General features: G+C 44.6%; 1 protein-coding gene across 2 annotated transcripts in view; it reads right to left on the bottom strand.

Annotated features, from left to right (window-relative positions):
- LOC120927935 (MORC family CW-type zinc finger protein 3-like) overlaps positions 1-18,656 on the bottom strand; it is a 95,688-nt gene that overhangs the window by 13,469 nt on the left and 63,563 nt on the right. For both annotated transcript variants that reach the window (XM_040338951.1, XM_040338952.1), the window contains 5 exons: positions 14,588-14,707; positions 14,425-14,502; positions 12,094-12,115; positions 11,835-11,992; positions 2,399-3,146 (listed from right to left, as the gene is read on the bottom strand). In XM_040338951.1, the coding sequence (XP_040194885.1) occupies positions 2,399-3,146; positions 11,835-11,992; positions 12,094-12,115; positions 14,425-14,502; positions 14,588-14,707 (1,126 nt within the window). The remainder of the gene's footprint in view (positions 1-2,398; positions 3,147-11,834; positions 11,993-12,093; positions 12,116-14,424; positions 14,503-14,587; positions 14,708-18,656) is intronic.

Raw genomic sequence — 18,656 nt, 5'->3', positions numbered from 1 at the left:
ACCGAAACTGCACTGATACCGAAAGAGACAGTTTTTAAAAAATATTTTTATACAGGAGATGGTCAGACTGGGTACATGGTACAGGAGATGGTCAGAGACTGCAGACACATTTTACAGGAGATGGTCAGAGACTGCAGATGTGGTACAGGAGATCAATGCAATCTCACCAGGTTCCTTTAAATGCAGCTTACCAGTTCCCAGCAGTCTACCAGTACCTATCATTTGCAGTCTGCCTTAGTATGTCAGTATGGGGGACAGGGCAGTGTTAGTCTTTGTCTTTGGCCATCTATTTTTTTTTAAATTCAATACTTTTTTTTTATTGTTTCCATACATATATAGCAGAGAAAGAAAAAATACAAATCCATATTCTATACTCAGTGCATTATATGTGCATACAAAAACTTAATTGCATAGGTTAAAAATTTCCTTCAATCCCATTCCCAACCCTCCCTCCCTCCCTCCTATCTTACTTTTAAAGTGCATACACATTTTTTGGTTCTGTTCCTTTCCTTAGATTATTCTTTACCTATCTTTCCCTGATTAAAGTGAGCGGCCTATTTTACATAACCAGTGCTCCCATATTGCATTAAATTTTTTGATGTTGCCACGTCTAATCCATGTTCCCCTTTCCTTCCCAATTGTGCTGTTCATTACGTTAAACCATTCCTCTACTGTGGGTGGATTTTGTGCTTGCCATTTTAGTGCGATCAATTTCCTCGCCTGAAACAGGCATCTTATAACTGCTACTAATATATCCCTCTGCCCCATTCTCTCTTCGATGCATCCTAATAGACAAACCCTGGCTTCAAGTTCCAGAGTGGTTCCAAAGGTTGCATGTATAATGTCCAGAATCTTAGCCCAATATCTATGCAGTTTTGGGCATTTCCACATCATGTGGATGAGGTCCCCTGTATTTTGACATCTGGGACATTTGTCATCTGACTTCCATCCAAATCCATATAATTTCTTGGGGGTATAGTAGACCCTGTGGAGGAGAAACAAATGAGAAACCCGTTGTGAGGGGGCTAATGAAACCACTGTCCCTAGTTCCAGTATCCTGTCCCATTGGTCATTTGTTATGAGTCCAATATCCTCCTCCCACCTCTGTTTATTCTTGCTCAGCTTCTCTTTTCCTATTAACTGATCACTGATCCGTTCGTACAATTCTGATATAAGACCTTTCAAGACCCCCGTCTTGATTAGTCTTTGGAGATGCGTGAGCTTTTGCCATCTTACCGGCTGTAATTTAAATTGGGCTTGTAATGCGTGTCTAACCTGCAAATAGGCAAAAAACATAGAATTTGGGATGCCATATTCCCGACTTAGCTCTGAGAAGGGTTTTAATGTGCAGTCTGTATAGAGTTGTGCCACTCTGGTTATCCCACGTTTATCCCATTCTTTTAATTTTCCCATGGCCAAAATTTCTTTTAAGTTATTATTTTCCCATAGTGAGGAGTATTCTGTTAATCCTTTATAGCCCAAGGCAAGTTTTCCCACTTGCCATATTCTTACCATCATCTTTACTGTTGGACTTTTTTACCGAGAAAGAGTTGGCCTCTAAGGTCTCTATTACCGATCTATGAGGAGACCCTCTTAGTATCATTTTCCCACTTGCATTACCTCCCCCCTCTATGCTACACCCCCCCAAATGCTGCAACTGCGCCGCCAAAAAATAGCTATACGGATGCGGGACTGATAGCCCTCCTCTGTCTGTTGGCAGTTGCAGTGTTCGGAGACTGATCCTTGCCTTTCCCTTTTTCCAGATTAGGGTCCTAAAGAGGGTCTCTATCTTTTTAAACCATCGGTTATGGCCATCTATGGAGGAAAGCTGTCAGCACAAACACCATGTTAAGAAGCAGCCTCTCGGTATGATCAGCGGGAGGAGCATTATCAGTGTGTAGCTCCGTGGGGGTTAAGAGTGCAGGACTTGTTGCTTGACATGCTGTTAGAAACAGTGAGCCCACTCTGTGAAGAGAGCGGCCTCACTGTTTCTAACAGCATGTCAAGAAACTAGTCCTGCACTCTTAACCCCCCGCGTTGCTGCACACCGATAATGCTCCTCCCGTTGATCATACCGACAAGCTGCTCCTTAACACGTTGTGTGCGGACAGCTTTTCTCCATAGAACACTTTCAGCTGCCTTGTCGAGGAGAGGAGTGGACGGGGACGCTCCAGAATGACACCCCCGTACTGGGCGGCACCAGGGGCAGGGCCCCGCCCCATTTTCTGCATTGTTATTAGCGAAATTTCTCTTTCGGCAAAATGCCGAAAGGGGCATTTTCGGCGGCTGAAATTTCGGTGCATCCCATATATATATATATATATCTCTCACTTTGGGCAATTGTCTACTAGCTACATGGGAATGTGGACCACACCCTACTGTTCAAGGAGAAACTTACCTCAGTCTTATACTGATCCCGCTCAGTGCAGCAACTGTCAAGCTGGCGGAACACTCCATCGAGCTGAATGGCCATGTCGTCTACTTCACTCTGGGCGTTTGCGTCGGCCTCATTTACCTGGCTGGCCCCCGGCTCAGATTTCATTGACTGCAGAGTGTTGCACAGAACTTTCAGCCTGTGCACCTCTTTTAGAGCTTGTTCATAATTTGCTACCATTTGTTTGCTGGACATGTCTTGTGTGGGTAAAGGATCAGTTTGGAAACAGGCCTGAGAAGTCTCTTTCTTCACTTGCTGGCCTAATGCCTCAGCTAACTGGTCCTGTAGATGTTTAACCTTCGCAGAGAGCTCATCACATTGCTTATGGTAATAATCTTCAGAGCTTTGGGGGTTTACATGGTGAGATCCATCTTGTGTGGTAGTTCCATTACAATAGCTGTAATCGGTATTCGGCACTTGTTGGCTTGCCTGGAAGTTGGCATAGCCATTGGAATCTACTTCCTTTTTAATAGTAGTTCCTCCCCTGTCAGTCTGGGTGGTGGCTGCAGTCATTAATCCTGGAGCGGTGCTGTTCACAGGTTTGGCATTATCGTTGGGTTTGGGAGTGCTATCTTCTTCAATAATGATAACATCAAAGTCGGTAGCTACATCTTCATCATCACCATCCGGAAGCTCAATTGTCTCCGATATAGTCATATGAGGCTTTTTAGCAGGGATCATCGAAGATTCAAAAGCACCTGGACGTTTTAACCTATGGTGACAAGAGGAGACACGTAGCCTTAGGTAAAAATAAAAAAACACACCACCACCACACAGTATGTAGAACTGGTCAGATGTATAGTAGTATTCTTACCCTGCAGACACAATCAGAAAGAGCATCAACTGTATAAAGCAATGACTCTACCTCCTTCCTATGTAGCATAGTACATTTGTGCATCATACCAAGTGTCTACATCACTGACTGTAGTCAGTAGCATGACATTAAAGGGATTGTAAAGGTTTGTTTTTTATTTTCTAAAAAGGTTCCTTTAAGCTAGTGCATTGTTGGTTCACTTACCTTTTCCTTCGATTTCCCTTCTAATTAATTTTTTAATTTGTCTGAATATCTCACTTCCTGTTTCTCCTCAGTAAGCTTGCCCCCATCATCCGAGCAGTTCTGACTGGGGGTTAGTCAGCGTGCTCGCCCCCTCCCTTGGGACTACATCCCTGCGGGGAGATGCTCCCCGCAGGGATGTAGTCCCAGGGGAGTGGGCGAACAAAAATATTGAGACACCTGCATTTACACACACATGAACTTTAATGGCATCCCAGTCTTAGTCTGTAGGGTTCAATATTGGGTTGGCCCACCCTTTGCAGCTATAAAAGCTTCAACTCTTCTGGGAAGGCTGTCCACAAGGTTTAGGAGTGTGTCTATGGGAATGTTTGACCATTCTTCCGGAAGTGCATTTGTGGAAGGTCTGGCTCGCAGTTTCCACTCCAATTCATCCCAATGGTGTTCTGTCAGGTTGAGGTCAGGCCAGTCAAGTTTCTCCATCCCAAACCCGCTCAAACCTTGTGGATAGCGTTCCCAAAAAAGTTGAAGCCGTTATAGTTGCAAAGGGTGGGCCAACTGAATATTTGATCCTACAGACGAAGACTGGGATGTCATTAAAGTTCATGTGCGTGTAAAGGCAAGTGTCTCAATACTTTTGACAATATAGTGTATATGCCACCGCAAAGTACCCGGAGCACTTTTTAGAAAAGTGTGTACAAAGTGTCAAAACAGACCTTGTTCTAAAAGTAAAAGCTCCACTTATTGCATGGTACTTCCACCAAGGCCATTTCTGTCTGCCCCGGAGCTTATTCATGGGGAACATGATTGGGCTCCAGAGCGGAGTAAAACATGCTGGGGGGCATGGTTGGAGGCGGTCATACACCTCCTTACAGAGTTTTGCTGTGATGTATAACTTTTATGACTTCCTTTCCCAACCTAGCAGGGTGTTAGAAATCTTTGTATAGAAAAATCTGGCAAAGAAGGTGGAAAGGGAACGTCTTCTCTGCCTTGGGGAATGTATAAGGTCCAAGGCTGAAAGCAGCACTGATTGAAGCGGGAGACTGATCTGCTTGCCTCAGGTGTGCATTGTTGCTGAGACCGATGGCCACTACGGCGACAGGTAAAGCCAAAGGCAAATTTATCAGAGGGCACAGAAGCGCACTTGTAGCCTCTGTGAGTCAATGTCTTACATGATAGTAGTAAAAACCTCAGTCGAGAGAACAGAGGACCTAGCAAATCCTAAATGGGAACAAGAACGACTGCAGGATGGGAGAAATTTTACATGATTCCAAGCTGCAGATGTCGGCACCTACAGTGGATGCGTTGCAAGCAGTCCTCAACCAATTAGTAGAGAGAGCTGGGGGTACCCTGCAGATGGCCCCCACCCCACATCTATAATCAGACATTTCGTGGCCACAGTGCAGTTAGGAAACATACTGGCTGAGAGTAAGCAAGAATGCTCTCAAAACCTGGAGGGTCAGATGGCAGGAGTGGAACAAAGTCACTGTAGACCAGCAGCAAGAAAAGATCAGCAGGCCAAAAGCGAGGAGATGCTTCAATGCTATATGACAGTAAGGAATGTGTGCATGATACTCCATGCAGCACGTTCCATAGTATGAACCCCTTCCAAGGTAAAACTGGAAATAATGGCTCTCACCAACCAATAAAAATTAGGAAGTTCCAAATGTTCAGCTAGACTGGCCTACCCATTGAGTCTTCGGAGACATGGCAAAGGCAGAGGCAATGCCAGGAAATCTGAACCTAAATAGCACTACGCAGCTAAACTTTTACCAGAATGCTGTCTGGAAAGCACTCCCATGCAGTACCTGAAGGTCACTTCAGGCCTACCCCGAAATGTCCAGTCCAGTGGGGTCCGAATGCAGTGTGGTCCAAAAGTCAGACTTTGGACAACCATACCGGGATAACTGCAATTCGAAAGGAAACCTCCAGCAGTCTGAAGAAAAAAAAAAAGTGCTGGAAAAATCACAGGGTAGACATTAAAACAGCAGAGCTGAAAAAAAAAAAAAAAAAATGGATGTCTATCCTCCTAGGACACTGGCAAAAAACCGAGACACACTGGTAGTAAGAGGGGTCTTACCATGAGATTTGAGATTCTCCTCATTCCCAGAATCTCTCCAGGATTGTGACCACCCTCGCCCAGGAACCGTTGGTAAGGTATTATGTATATATATTTATTTTTTTTACAAAGAGGTTTTGTTTTTACAGAATTAATGCAGTGATTTAAGATGAGGGGAGGAACTATGTAATAAGCGGCGCTTGCATTTTAGCGATCCTTCAAAATATACTCTTAGGCAAACTTTCCAATGACCTAAAATGCATAATATACTATAGATTACAGTATTTCTAAAGCAAATGTCACTGGAGGTGAAGGGGCACTTGTAGGTACAAAAGTGCCTAGATGTCTTCATATACCTACTACAGCCTCCCCAAAACTTCCTGGCCAGGCAGAATACTGGGTATTCTGGCAGGTAAAGCTTTGCCACTTTTGAGTTAAAGCTTCCCGCGAATACCTTATACCCAATAACTACCGTATTTTCCGGCGTATAAGACGACTTTCTAACCCCTTAAAATCTTCTTAAAAGTCGGGGGTCGTCTTATACGCCGGTAACCTAACTTTATCCCAGAATCGCGGCCGTACAATTTTTCAAAAGCCGCACCTCCTACGTCTTCTGTTCCGTGATAGGCGGAAACACTCAGCTTCCCAGGAGGCACTGTGTTCAGTGTCCGCCTATCACGGAGACCCTCTCGTCCTGTGTTTAGTGTCCGCCTATCACAGAGGCCCTCTCGTCCTCGGATGAGAGGGCCTCCGTGATAGGCGAACACTGAACACATATGTATAAAGGGGGGAACTAATGCGCAAAACCAAACTAACCATGGGCAACTAAACCAAGTAATTAAAAATAACAATATTGAACTATAAAAGCAGCAGCCACTACCAAAACAGTGCTCACGCACCAAATAGCATATAAAAGAGGGCAGTGTAATGGCGCTTGCCAGTGGAAAACTAAAATATGATAAATATCAAATACCGCACAGCAAAGTATGGATATTGACCAATGAATCCAATAAAATATGTTCCACTCCTGGTTTCCTCAGAGACCCTTCATAGCATCCACAACTAGGATGTGAAGGGAGGAAATGGTGAGATTAATGAAATATTTTGAAGACTGAACTGACAATGGGTCATATGCTGTTATGAAAATTTCAATACATAATAAACTCCAGTGCCTTCACCGAATATGAAATAAATGTGATAACAGTGAATGTTAATGATCATAAAATGTCCAAAAAACCCCAAGGATAAACCTGGATGTGTTTAAAAATCACAAAAATGTGCATCAAAAATTGTGCAAAGTGAATGAAAATAATGTTCAAGCATAAATAAATAAAAATTCGAATAAATAATGATGTTCAAGGTAAGTTCCGGCGCTTGATAAAATGTGATAAATAAAATTAATTAATAAAGTTCAGATGGATAATGGTGTTCAAAGTAAATTCCAGCGCTTAAAAATCAAAAAGTGCAAAAAAAAATGTGTGTATAAAAATATAGTTAATAAGGTGCTTGATTTCAAACTTTCCCAAACAGTGCAAAAGTGCTTTAAACCGAAGATGGTACTGCAATTCACCGCACGATCCTCCAGTGTAGCTGTGCAGACCCCAGACAAAGGAATTATTAGCCTCTCACCTCAAAACAGGTTAAACCAGCCTGTTAGATGTGGGTAAAACCCAGCAGCACACAATATGAATCCTGGGACAGCTCAGATCGCTCCAATCCTCCTCCACTCCTTCATCCAGACACTCTCAATGAAAGCAAAGTGCAGACCCCATAGTGTAGTAATATTAGGTACAGGTTTAATAAAAAAATAGTAACACTCACATTAAAAGTAGCTGTGAACAGCATGCAATAGTTCCAGCGAATGTAAATGGGCAGCAGATCTCCGCTCTCGGCCGCGAGCGGAGATGACGTCACCAACGGCACTTCTTCACCTGACGCGTTGCAGAACAACGCTACTTAATCATAGGTCAATGATTAAGTAGCGTTGTTCTGCTACGCAACGCGTCAGTTGAAGAAGTGGCGTTGGTGACGTCATCTCCGCTCGCGGCCGAGAGCGGAGATCTGCTGCCCATTTACATTCGCTGGAACTATTGCATGCTGTTCACAGCTACTTTTAATGTGAGTGTTACTATTTTTTTATTAAACCTGTACCCAATATTACTACACTATGGAGTCTGCACTTTGCTTTCATTGAGAGTGTCTGGATGAAGGAGTGGAGGAGGATTGGAGCGATCTGAGCTGTCCCAGGATTCATATTGTGTGCTGCTGGGTTTTACCCACATCTAACAGGCTGGTTTAACCTGTTTTGAGGTGAGAGGCTAATAATTCCTTTGGGGTCTGCACAGCTACACTGGAGGATCGTGCGGTGGATTGCAGTACCATCTTCGGTTTACAGCACTTTTGCACTGTTTGGGAAAGTTTGAAATCAAGCACCTTATTATAACTATATATTTATACACACATTTTTTTTTGCACTTTTTGATTTTTAAGCGCTGGAATTTACTTTGAACACTATTATCCATCTGAACTTTATTAATTAATCACATTTTATCAAGCGCCGGAATTAACCTTGAACATCATTATTTATTCGAATTTTTATTTATTTATGCTTGAACATTATTTTCATTCACTTTGCACAATTTTTGATGCACATTTTTGTGATTTTTAAACACATCCAGGTTTATCCTTGTTTTTTTTTGGACATTTTATGATCATTAACATTCACTGTTATCACATTTATTTCATATTCGGTGAAGGCACTGGAGTTTATTATTATGTATTGAAATTTTCATAACAGCATATGACCCATTGTCCGTTCAGTCTTCAAAATATTTCATTAATCTCACCATTTCCTCCTTTCACATCCTAGTTGTGGATGCTATGAAGGGTCTCTGAGGAAACCAGGAGTGGAACATATTTTATTGGATTCATTGGTCAATATCCATACGTTGCTGTGCGGTATTTGATATTTATCATATTTTAGTTTTCCACTGGCAAGCGCCATTACACTCCCCTCTTTTATTTGAGCACTGAACACAGTGCCTCCTGGGAAGCTGAGTGTTTCCGCCTATCACGGAACAGAAGACGTAGAAGGCGCGGCTTTTGAAAAATCGTACGGCCGCGATTCTGCATGTCTTGGGATAAGGTAAGGGCACAGTCTGGCACGTAATGGGACACAGTCTGGCACGTAATGGGGCACAGTCTGGCACGTAATGGGGCACAGTCTGGCACGTAATGGGGCACAGTCTGGCACGTAATGGGGCACAGTCTGGCACGTAATGGGGCACAGTCTGGCACGTAATGGGGCACAGTCTGGCACGTAATGGGGCACAGTCTGGCACGTAATGGGGCACAGTCTGGCACGTAATGGGGCACAGTCTGGCACGTAATGGGGCACAGTCTGGCACGTAATGGGGCACAGTCTGGCACGTAATGGGGCACAGTCTGGCACGTAATGGGGCACAGTCTGGCACGTAATGGGGCACAGTCTGGCACGTAATGGGGCACAGTCTGGCACGTAATGGGGCACAGTCTGGCACGTAATGGGGCACAGTCTGGCACGTAATGGGGCACAGTCTGGCACGTAATGGGGCACAGTCTGGCACGTAATGGGGCACAGTCTGGCACGTAATGGGGCACAGTCTGGCACGTAATGGTGGGACTGTGAGGCGAGGCATGACTAGTAGGAAGGGGGTAGTCTTATACGGCGAGTATATCCCAAAACCAACATTTTGGCTGTAAAATTAGGGGGTCGTCTTATACGCCGGCAAATACGGTAATATCTTATTTCCGGCTGGTCCAACACAATGAGCAGTCTCACTGGCGTATAGAAACGTGCAGGAGTCGAGCATGCTTTGGCAATATCAGAAAGTGCTGAACAGTGGCGGCTGGTGATCAAAATATTTGGGGGGGCGCCAACAAACGAAAAAAAACAAAACCATTGCAGCCTCACTGTGCCCATCAAACGCAGCCACTGTGCCATGCCATCAAACAGCGCCCAGCAATCGTCGCCACTGTGCCCAGCAATCGTCGCCACTGTGTCCAGCAATCGTCGTCACTGTGCCCAGCAATCGTCGTCACTGTGCCCAGCAATCGTCGTCACTGTGCCCAGCAATCGTCGCCACTGTGCCCAGCAATTGTTACCACTGTGCCCAGCAATTGTGGCCATTGTGCCCCCCCCCCCCCCCGGCACTTACCTTTCTGGGGTCAGCCGTGCTTCTTCCGTCCCTCGATGTGTTCTCCCGCCCTCGTTGACGCTTCAGCCAATCAGGTTACCGGTAACCAGAACCGGCGAACCCGATTGGCTGAGACGCCTGTCACTCTTATCCAAGGAACGCACCCCTCGTGCGTCCCGAGGATAAGCATCCGGAAGTCGACTACAGCCTAAGGGCTGTAAATCGGAAAGCCTAGGCACTTCCGCAGCCACCGTTATTCAGATGGCCGGCGCTCACAGGGGGCCAGCCATCTGAATATTTGGCGGCAATGCATGAATCTATGTATAGTCAGTGGCTTGCGCGGTAGCCAGAGGGGGCGGCGCTCTGGCCCCCTCTATACACGCACCGCCACTGGTGCTGAAGCGATTAACAACACCCGTAGGGCTGAGTTCACACATGTCCGGTGCAAATTTCCCCTCTGTTTTCGGTGCAAATTTCCTAAGTAGCTGTTTAGCGGTTTAGCTGCGATTTTAGATGTGGTTCAGATGTAAATTTTTGGAGCTGCCAGCCACCGGCATCTTTAAAATTAGCTGGTTGTTAAGGAGCATGTCGGGAAGCCGGCCGCCACATCCTTAACGGAAGAATCATCAGCGCTGTCCCCTGCTGAAAGTTAAATGTAAAGAAAACACATTGCTGTAAACTTTTTTCCCCCGAAAAAAAGGTGTGGGGTTCCACCCCCCAATCTCCAGTCCCGTATCCAAGCAGGCCAGGAAAAGAAGGGGGGAGAAGGGGAACGAGCGAGTGCATTCTATGCATAATAATAAAAAGCCTTCTGTGTACAGCAGCCCCCCTCACCCCCCAAAAACTTGCCTGAGGTCTCTCCCTGTCCAGCGATGTTGTAGGAATGTCTTGAGCTTCCGGGACTTCCCTCCTCATTGGCTGCGACAGCATCATGGTGCCATTGACTCCCACTGCTGTCAAAGTCAGTCAATAATAGAAAGGGGGGGGGGGGGTGGCCGGACCAGGCCACAGCTCTGTTTACGAATGGACACAGGGAGCGGTGACTCGGCTCAGGTGCCCCCATAGCAAGCTGTTGTCTATGGGGGAACCCAACAGGAGGGAGGGGACAGGAGAGCCGAAAAATGACTCGAGAAGAGGAGGATCTGGGCTGCTCTGTGCAAATCCACTAAGTAAATAAGACTTTACAATCACTTTAAATAGAAATGGGTGGGGTCACTTGACGTCACCACTGCAACATCACCGACCCAGGATGCAACAGTCAGTGTTGCCACAGGTGGTGGTGCACCCAGGTGACTTTGCAGGGTGGCCCCCGACCCTTAGCTACTTAAAAACAGCACACAGTGGAGCAGGCAAATGGCAGTAGCCTTTGGTGCTAGTGGAGATTTTTTTTATATCTTTTTTCCGGGCCGTTGGGCGTCGTGATCAATGATGGATTAAAGTTGTTATTTTTAATAAAGAAATTGTCTGATCTTATTTATTTTTGAATGAGTAAGGGTGCAAGGTAAAAGGGGGTTTCCAGATGCCGATAAGCCCCCTGCTAGCAGTCTCCCACAACCATTGGCCAGGGTTGTGGGAAAGAGGCCTTTGTCACCAACATGGGGACAAGGTATTTTGGGGGTGGGGGGGTACAGCATGTTAAAGGAATGTGGCCTGGTATGGTTCAGGAGCGGGTTTGGATTAAATTTGTGTTCAAAACTAATCCGATGTGAGATTTAGATGTGTTCCTATAGAACTCAATGGAATTCAAATCTGAACCGCATCACAGTACTCAAAAAAATGCACAGGGCCATTTAAATTCACAGTGAATTCCCATTGCTACTGCACCGCACATATGTGAACCGCCACCATAGAAAGCCGGCTTGATTCACATATCATGTGAATCGGATGAGGTTCAAAACGCATCCAATTTGCATATATGTAAACTGAGCCTAAATCTGCCTGTCACAGGAAGCCTTGGAAGGCTGCTGCAGCTAACTGAAGCCCTAGGGTGCCTGCAACAGTTTGCCACCTCTTCCTAGCAAGGACTGTGTCTCTTTGAATGAAGCATAACCTTTCAATAATGTGACCAACCTTACTTCTTTCATGGAGTATGAATTGAGTTTGCAGTGTATAGATTCCATAATAGCATGGCACAACAGGCCAAAATAAAATTACCTGTCAGCCAGGAACCCGGTCTGGCCAGCTGTTTCAGATGCTACTGTTGGAGGTGCCGCCATTAGTCCCATTGGTCTGTATTGCGCCTGGACACGACTGAGAGCTGCTTGCATGTCTTTATTGAGTGGCGTAGACAGAATGGTCGGTTTATTACTAAGCTGAAATAGGATAAAATGTTTAGGAGGAATGTGGATACATTTTCCATACAAAATATACTGTGCGTTTCAGACTATCATATAATAAAAAAAACGAACAATACCTGTAGGAGCAGTTCAGATTTCCTGCAAGAAAACAAAGGTTAAATGTGAATGTTTTTCATTTTCAGCTACACAAACTCAACAGCTATAAAAGACTAAAACACAAGATAAAGCAAAGATCACGGTTTATACCAGCGATAAAAACATAAAATGAAATTGTAGCTTAAATAATATCTCCCCATATGATCTTAAAGGGGTTGTAAAGGAAATTTCTTTTTTTTTTCATAATAAGCATCCTTTACCTGCAGACATTCCTCTTTTCACTTCCTCATTGTTTGTTTTTGCTCAGAAGTTGCTCTATTTCTTCTCTGTTCTGTTCACTTCCTGCTTGTCTGATTATTACTCACCACCGCGAAGAGAGGCTTTACTGCGGTGGTCAGTAACGTGCTCACCCCCTCCTGGGAACTATCTGTGTGGCAGGACGCTCTCTACGTGTTCGAGACGTCAAGGAGGTGTGAATTACTGGGCGTGGCCCAATGCATACTGGGAAATGTAGTTCTTACATGAACGAGCGCCGCAAACCAGGAAGTGAATGAGAGAACAAACTAGAATGCCGGAGGTGATATAGATGAAGGAATTTAATAGGTATTTACTCGTTTTTTAAAGGAATCATTACACTATTCTGTCTGTCTACCTTGCAGACATTAATTTTAGGCAAAAAAATGTTTTCCTTTAACAGGTTCCCACCCCACCTATGGCAAAATTACACCGGTGGGAACCTCTCACCCTTCCAGGTGGATCGTGGTCATAGGACATCCTCCCGGTCACGCTGTTTGCACGCACTGTCTATAACAAACATGTTTATACTTGCATGCTTTGTGCAATGATTTTGAACTGAGCACCCCCAATCTGCTTGTTCTGGGGTTCCCCCGCTGGCGCTCCAGGCCCCTCTTCATCAGGTGCCCCCACGGAAAGCGGCTTTGCATGTAGGGCACCCGTGTGGGCTTGCTCCCAAGTTCAGCTGCTGCGCCCATTTACACAGACAATGCATCACAGCTTTTTATTGACCGCAGCAGAGCCAATGGCTACTGATGCTCTCAATCTGTTCAATGAGGAGAGCGACAGCGGCTAGAACCGCTGCGCTCGTGTACATCGCTGGATCAGATCGGGTTCAGGTAAAAAAAAAAAAAAAAAAAAAAAGGGGGGGGGGGGGGGTGGAGCTGCAGTCCACTAACGTCCGCAAAGATCCACGTCCGTAAAGGACCGGTTTTTCGGACGGAAGAAAACCCTATTTTTCTTCCGTCCGGCGGATCAAATGAATACGGACAGACGGTCCGTATTAATCCAATTCCCCATAGGGGAGAGCGGAGGAAAGACAGGGCGGTCTCTGCACAGTGTGCGGGGACCGCCCTGTCCGCCGACAGCTCAGCGGGGATTACGGATGATCCCCGCTGAGCCGACGGACACACACGGAGCGGACACAAAAACGGTCCGCTCCGTGTGAAAGGACCCTTACAGACAACTTAGACCTACAGGCAAGCCTAGATTAAGGCTTACCTGTAGGTGCACAAAATATCCCCCTTAAGCTACACGGTTAAGGAGAAATTTGCAGAAAAGTCTGCACCGATGTCTATGGTGCACATCCGTAGCCAACGGCGCAGGCGCACTGAACGTGCCGTTATTGAATGGAACTGTGCCGTCCCTGATGGCTCCCACGCACTTGCGCAGGAGTGACGTCATCGCTGCTCCGACCAGTCACAGCGCGGAGCAATACCCGGAAGTCACTCTGGGTATCATGGCGGCGGAGAAGAGAAACGAGGGTCACTGCGGGGGCTTCGATCTCAGGTAAGTAATTCATAATGAGCTAGTACGCTATGCATACTAGCTCATTATGCATTTCTCTTGCAGGGTTTTTTTTTTTTTTTTTTTTTTAGGAAAACTTTCAGAGGGTTTACTTCCTCTTTCATTTCTTTACAAAATTACTGTATGTTGAGCACACTTGCTTATATTACATATACGGGGGGCTTTGGGCTATAAAGATTTATTACAGAAGTAGCACAATAAAAGTCGCCTATGTGGCACACACATGAAATTGACCACTGAACATGATACGCTGATGTCAGGGGGTTAAAAAAAAAAAAAATAATCTGTGGCAACCATGAGAGTTTTCTGCTATTTAGGTAGAATCTCAGACTTATGGCTGTGGAGATCATGTGATATATATATATATATAAAATGAAAAACAGTGGCCGTTGTCCACATCATAAACATAACACTATGGGGGGGACATATGGGTAATTGCAAATTTTTTAAACTGTAGTGAAAGTGCAACACAAGTCAGTTTTGTCCTATCCTGGTCTGTTTTGGAAGGGGACACAGGAAACCTCACAAACCTTCTTTTATGTGTCTTTTCATAGGTTGAATGTGTGATCTCATCGTCATCCTCGGGCTCCTCAGGCACGGTGCAGTCTCTGTAGTAACAAATCCATGATAAAGATTAGGGATAAAAAGATGTACAAATCTGCCAACCATATAGCACAGAATGGTTACCCTTACCGGAACTGAGGGTCAGCGTTCATGGAACAAAACCACTTTGATGGCAGTTTGACACCATCAGGAATTTTTCTCCACTTCAGACAGTTGTCACACTGGGCCCAGACCTGGTCAGGCTTTCTCCTAGACACACAAAGAATGCATAATAAACACCTCAATCAATAATACTCCTATTATAAGGATATGACAATTTTTTAACACTAGGCTTGACCATTGCTCTTGCACAGAACTTAAAATCAAATTACCCCCCAACAAAGCAAACGTCTAATGCCCCATACACACAGATTTTTGTCTTCAGATTTACCAAAACCATGTAGTACAAGGGCCTGCCCGATTGTATACAAATTGAAACGCTTAAGGTTTGACCTCATATTATATGGTTTTGGTAAATCTGAAGTCAAAAATCTGCAGAAAATCTAATGGAGTGTATGGGGGGGGGGGGGGGGGGGGGTTTAGAGTTTCAACTTTCTGTGACACCAGCGGTGTTCTGCAACTCTATAGCAATGCAGTATATTTCTTATTACAATGCTGGGGAGTGATCGTGCAATATAGTAAGCAGTTTGGTGAACTTCTGTAATGAACAAGGATGAGCTCCGCTGTGTTCGCACACCCCTCGTGCAGAGCCCCGCCAGGAAGTCAGCACTGCGCTAATCACAGGCAGCGAGACATTTCCCGATATCTGCAGCCGCACATCGGGAAAATGTCTCACTGCCTGTGATTAGTACATCGCAGTGCCGACTTTCTGGCGGGCTCCGCACGTGGGGTGTGCGAACACTCCGGAGCTCATCCTTAGTAATGAAGCTTCCATAGAGAAAACTTATTTTTTTTCCTCAGCAAAACCAAAAAACTATTTAAACCATTAATGCGGTAGTAAACCGCTGCATAAAAAATAAAAAATAACTTCCCCCTGCAAAAATATAGCATAATGTGCTAGTATGCAGCACATATTAGCACATTATGAAATACCTTAAAACAGTGGTCATCAACCCTGTCCTCAGGGCCCACTAACAGGCCAGGTTTGCAAGACAACTGAAATACATCACAGGTGATATTTGCTGCTCAGTGATTGCAGTATTCTAGTCTGCATCTCCCCAAGGTAATACATAAAACCTGGCCTGTTAGTGGGCCCTGAGGACAGGGTTGATGACCACAGCCTTAAAACAAAGCCCTCTTTAGCAGTACACTATCACCGCTGAGAGGGCTTCCATCTCCAATTGGTCTTCCTTCCGTGCCGTGTGAGTAGCCGGAGCCACGATTATGTCACTCTCGCACATGTGCATGGGAGCCCTTGGTTACGGCACGGTGCTCTGAAGGTCCAGCACGGTATGCCGGACCTGAAGAACGCATGCGTTGGTGACGTCACCAGCTGCATCCAGGGTCAGTATCTCCTAAACGGTGCAAGACCATCTGAGAAAATAAAGCGCCTCATCCACAAATACCACAGAAAAAGACTTCAAACTGTCCTTGATGTTAAAAGGGGGCCAACATACAGTATTAAGAACGGTGGTGTGTAAACTTTTGATCAGGGTCATTTGGGTAGTTTCTGTTGCGATTACGATTTAAAAAGAGTAAATACAGTTGATTGATAATGGCTTCAGCCAAACACCAACCATGAGGGAAAGAAAAGCTTTTGTGTTATCTCTGAAAAAGGGCCAAGAAATCTAATTCTGCCAGGGTATGTAAACTTATGAGCACAACTGTATATATTGTACATTCACTTGACAATCCAACATAAGCTTACTTGAAAATCTCCTTTATGTTGTGAGTTCTGCCTATCTGTTGTATTCCCTGCATGCTTTACAGCTCCTCCACTGTTTATTTTAAATTTCTAAGGATTCTACAGATTTCTATATATCCCATGGTACCTTGCCTCCTGCAAGCTATGACTGTTGAACTGACTCGGCACCTCTGGAGTCAGGCTCTGTGACATGTGAGACATGGCAGTGCCCATCAACAAAGCATAGTGACTACAGGTCACAGAATTCAAGAACGTAAACGTGTGGGGAATGTCACACAGCAAGCTTACAGACTTCAATATTGTTCAGATTAACCACTTCCGGACCGCCTCATGTACATATACGTCGGCAGAATGGCACATACAGGCACATCAACGTACATGTACGTCCCTGCCTAGACGTGGGTCGGGGGTCCGATCGGGACCCCCCCACCCCGCTGCATGCGGCGGTCGGGTTCCCTCGGGGAGCGATCCAGGACGATGGCGCGGCTATTTGTTTATAGCCGCTCCGTCGCGATCGCTCCCCGGAGCTGAAGAACGGGGAGAGCCGTATGTAAACACGGCTTCCCCGTGCTTCACTATGGCGCTGCATCGATCGAGTGATCCCTTATATAGGGAGACTCGATCGATGACGTCATTCCTACAGCCACACCCCCCTACACACACACACTAGGTGAACACTAAATCCTACAGCACCCCCTGTGGTTAACTCCCAAACTGCAACTGTCATTTTCACAATAAAGAATGCAAGTTAAATGCTGTGAAAATGACAATGGTCCCAAAAATGTGTAAAAATTGTCCGAAGTGTCCGCCATAATGTCGCAGTCACGAAAAAAATCGCTGATCGCCGCCATTAGTAGCAAAAAAAAAAATAATTAATAAAAATGCAATAAAACTATCCCCTATTTTGTAAACGCTATAAATTTTGCGCAAACCAACCGATAAACTTATTGCGATTTTTTTTTTACCAAAAATAGGTAGAAGAATACGTATCGGCCTAAACTGAGGAAAAAAAAATGTTTTAGATATTTTTTGGGGGATATTTATTACAGCAAAAAGTAAAAAATATTGCATTTTTTTCAAAATTGTTGCTCTATTTTTGTTTATAGCGCAAAAAATAAAAACCGCAGAGGTGATCAAATACCACCAAAAGAAAGCTCTATTTGTGGGGAAAAAAGGACTCCAATTTTGTTTGGGAGCCACGTCGCACGACCGCGCAATTGTCTGTTAAAACGACGCAGTGCCGAATTGTAAAAACCCCTTGGGTCATGTAGCAGCATATTGGTCCGGGGCTTAAGTGGTTAAGAGGAGTAGGCTAGAAATGATACAGTGTGGAAAGGAATATATGATTTTACATTTTGACCATAAATACTCATTTAAGTATCAAATCTTTTTGGCGACAACCAATTAAGGGCAAATTCTAGGGTCGAAACAACTAATCGATTAATTGACAACTAATCGATTATGAAATTAATCGATTACAATTTTCATAATCGATTAATCGGCCAGTAACATAATGGGGTTAAACTAAAATTAGCCCTTTAAAATAAAAAAAAGTAAATCGCTACTGTAAATATTACTTTCACTGTCCCACAGTAAAAAAGTGAACCCCTTACAGTAGCGATTATTTGCTCTTTTTGTACATTTTTGTTTTTTTTAACCCCATTATGTTACTAAACATCTCAGGCCGGGGTCACACCTCTGTTTTTTGGTGCTTTTTGCAGAAACACACTACAGTACATTTACATGTTTTCCTATGGGACACGTTCACATCCATGATTTTTTTTCAGCTGCTGCGTATTTAGAAAGGGCAAGGACAAGGACTTTTTAACGCAAAACTGTGCTAATTTTTTTTTGGTTCAATATACTTCAATGGAGAAGCTGCAGAAAAGCATGTAATGTGTTTTTGCGCCAATTTGTGTTTTGTAATCTGCCCAACAACAAATTGGCCCAAAAAAAAATGTAAAAATGCAATTTCTTGTTTTTTTAAGGCGATTAATCGAAACAATAATCGGCCAACTAATCGATTATGAAAATAATCGTTAGTTGCAGTCCTAGCCAATTCACACCTGAGCGACACGTCACGTGCCTACACCTGAAAAAAAAAAAAAAACGCACCAAAGTTTCTACTGTACACTTTTTTGGAGCCAACTTTGGCGCATTTTGTCACGCGTCAATACGTGCATTTAAATGGTAATAAACCCTGCTTGCTCAATTGTACCTACAGGTAAGCTTACAATAAAGCTTACCTGTAGGTACAAGGACTATCGCCTAAACATGCACTATTTTGGCGTGTCTCAGAAACGCACATTTCCACTATGCTTGGGTGTGAACACG

The sequence above is a fragment of the Rana temporaria genome, chromosome 2 (assembly GCF_905171775.1).
Source record: "Rana temporaria chromosome 2, aRanTem1.1, whole genome shotgun sequence".
NCBI lineage: Eukaryota > Metazoa > Chordata > Amphibia > Anura > Ranidae > Rana > Rana temporaria.
This window is presented reverse-complemented; position numbering and strand designations above follow the sequence as displayed.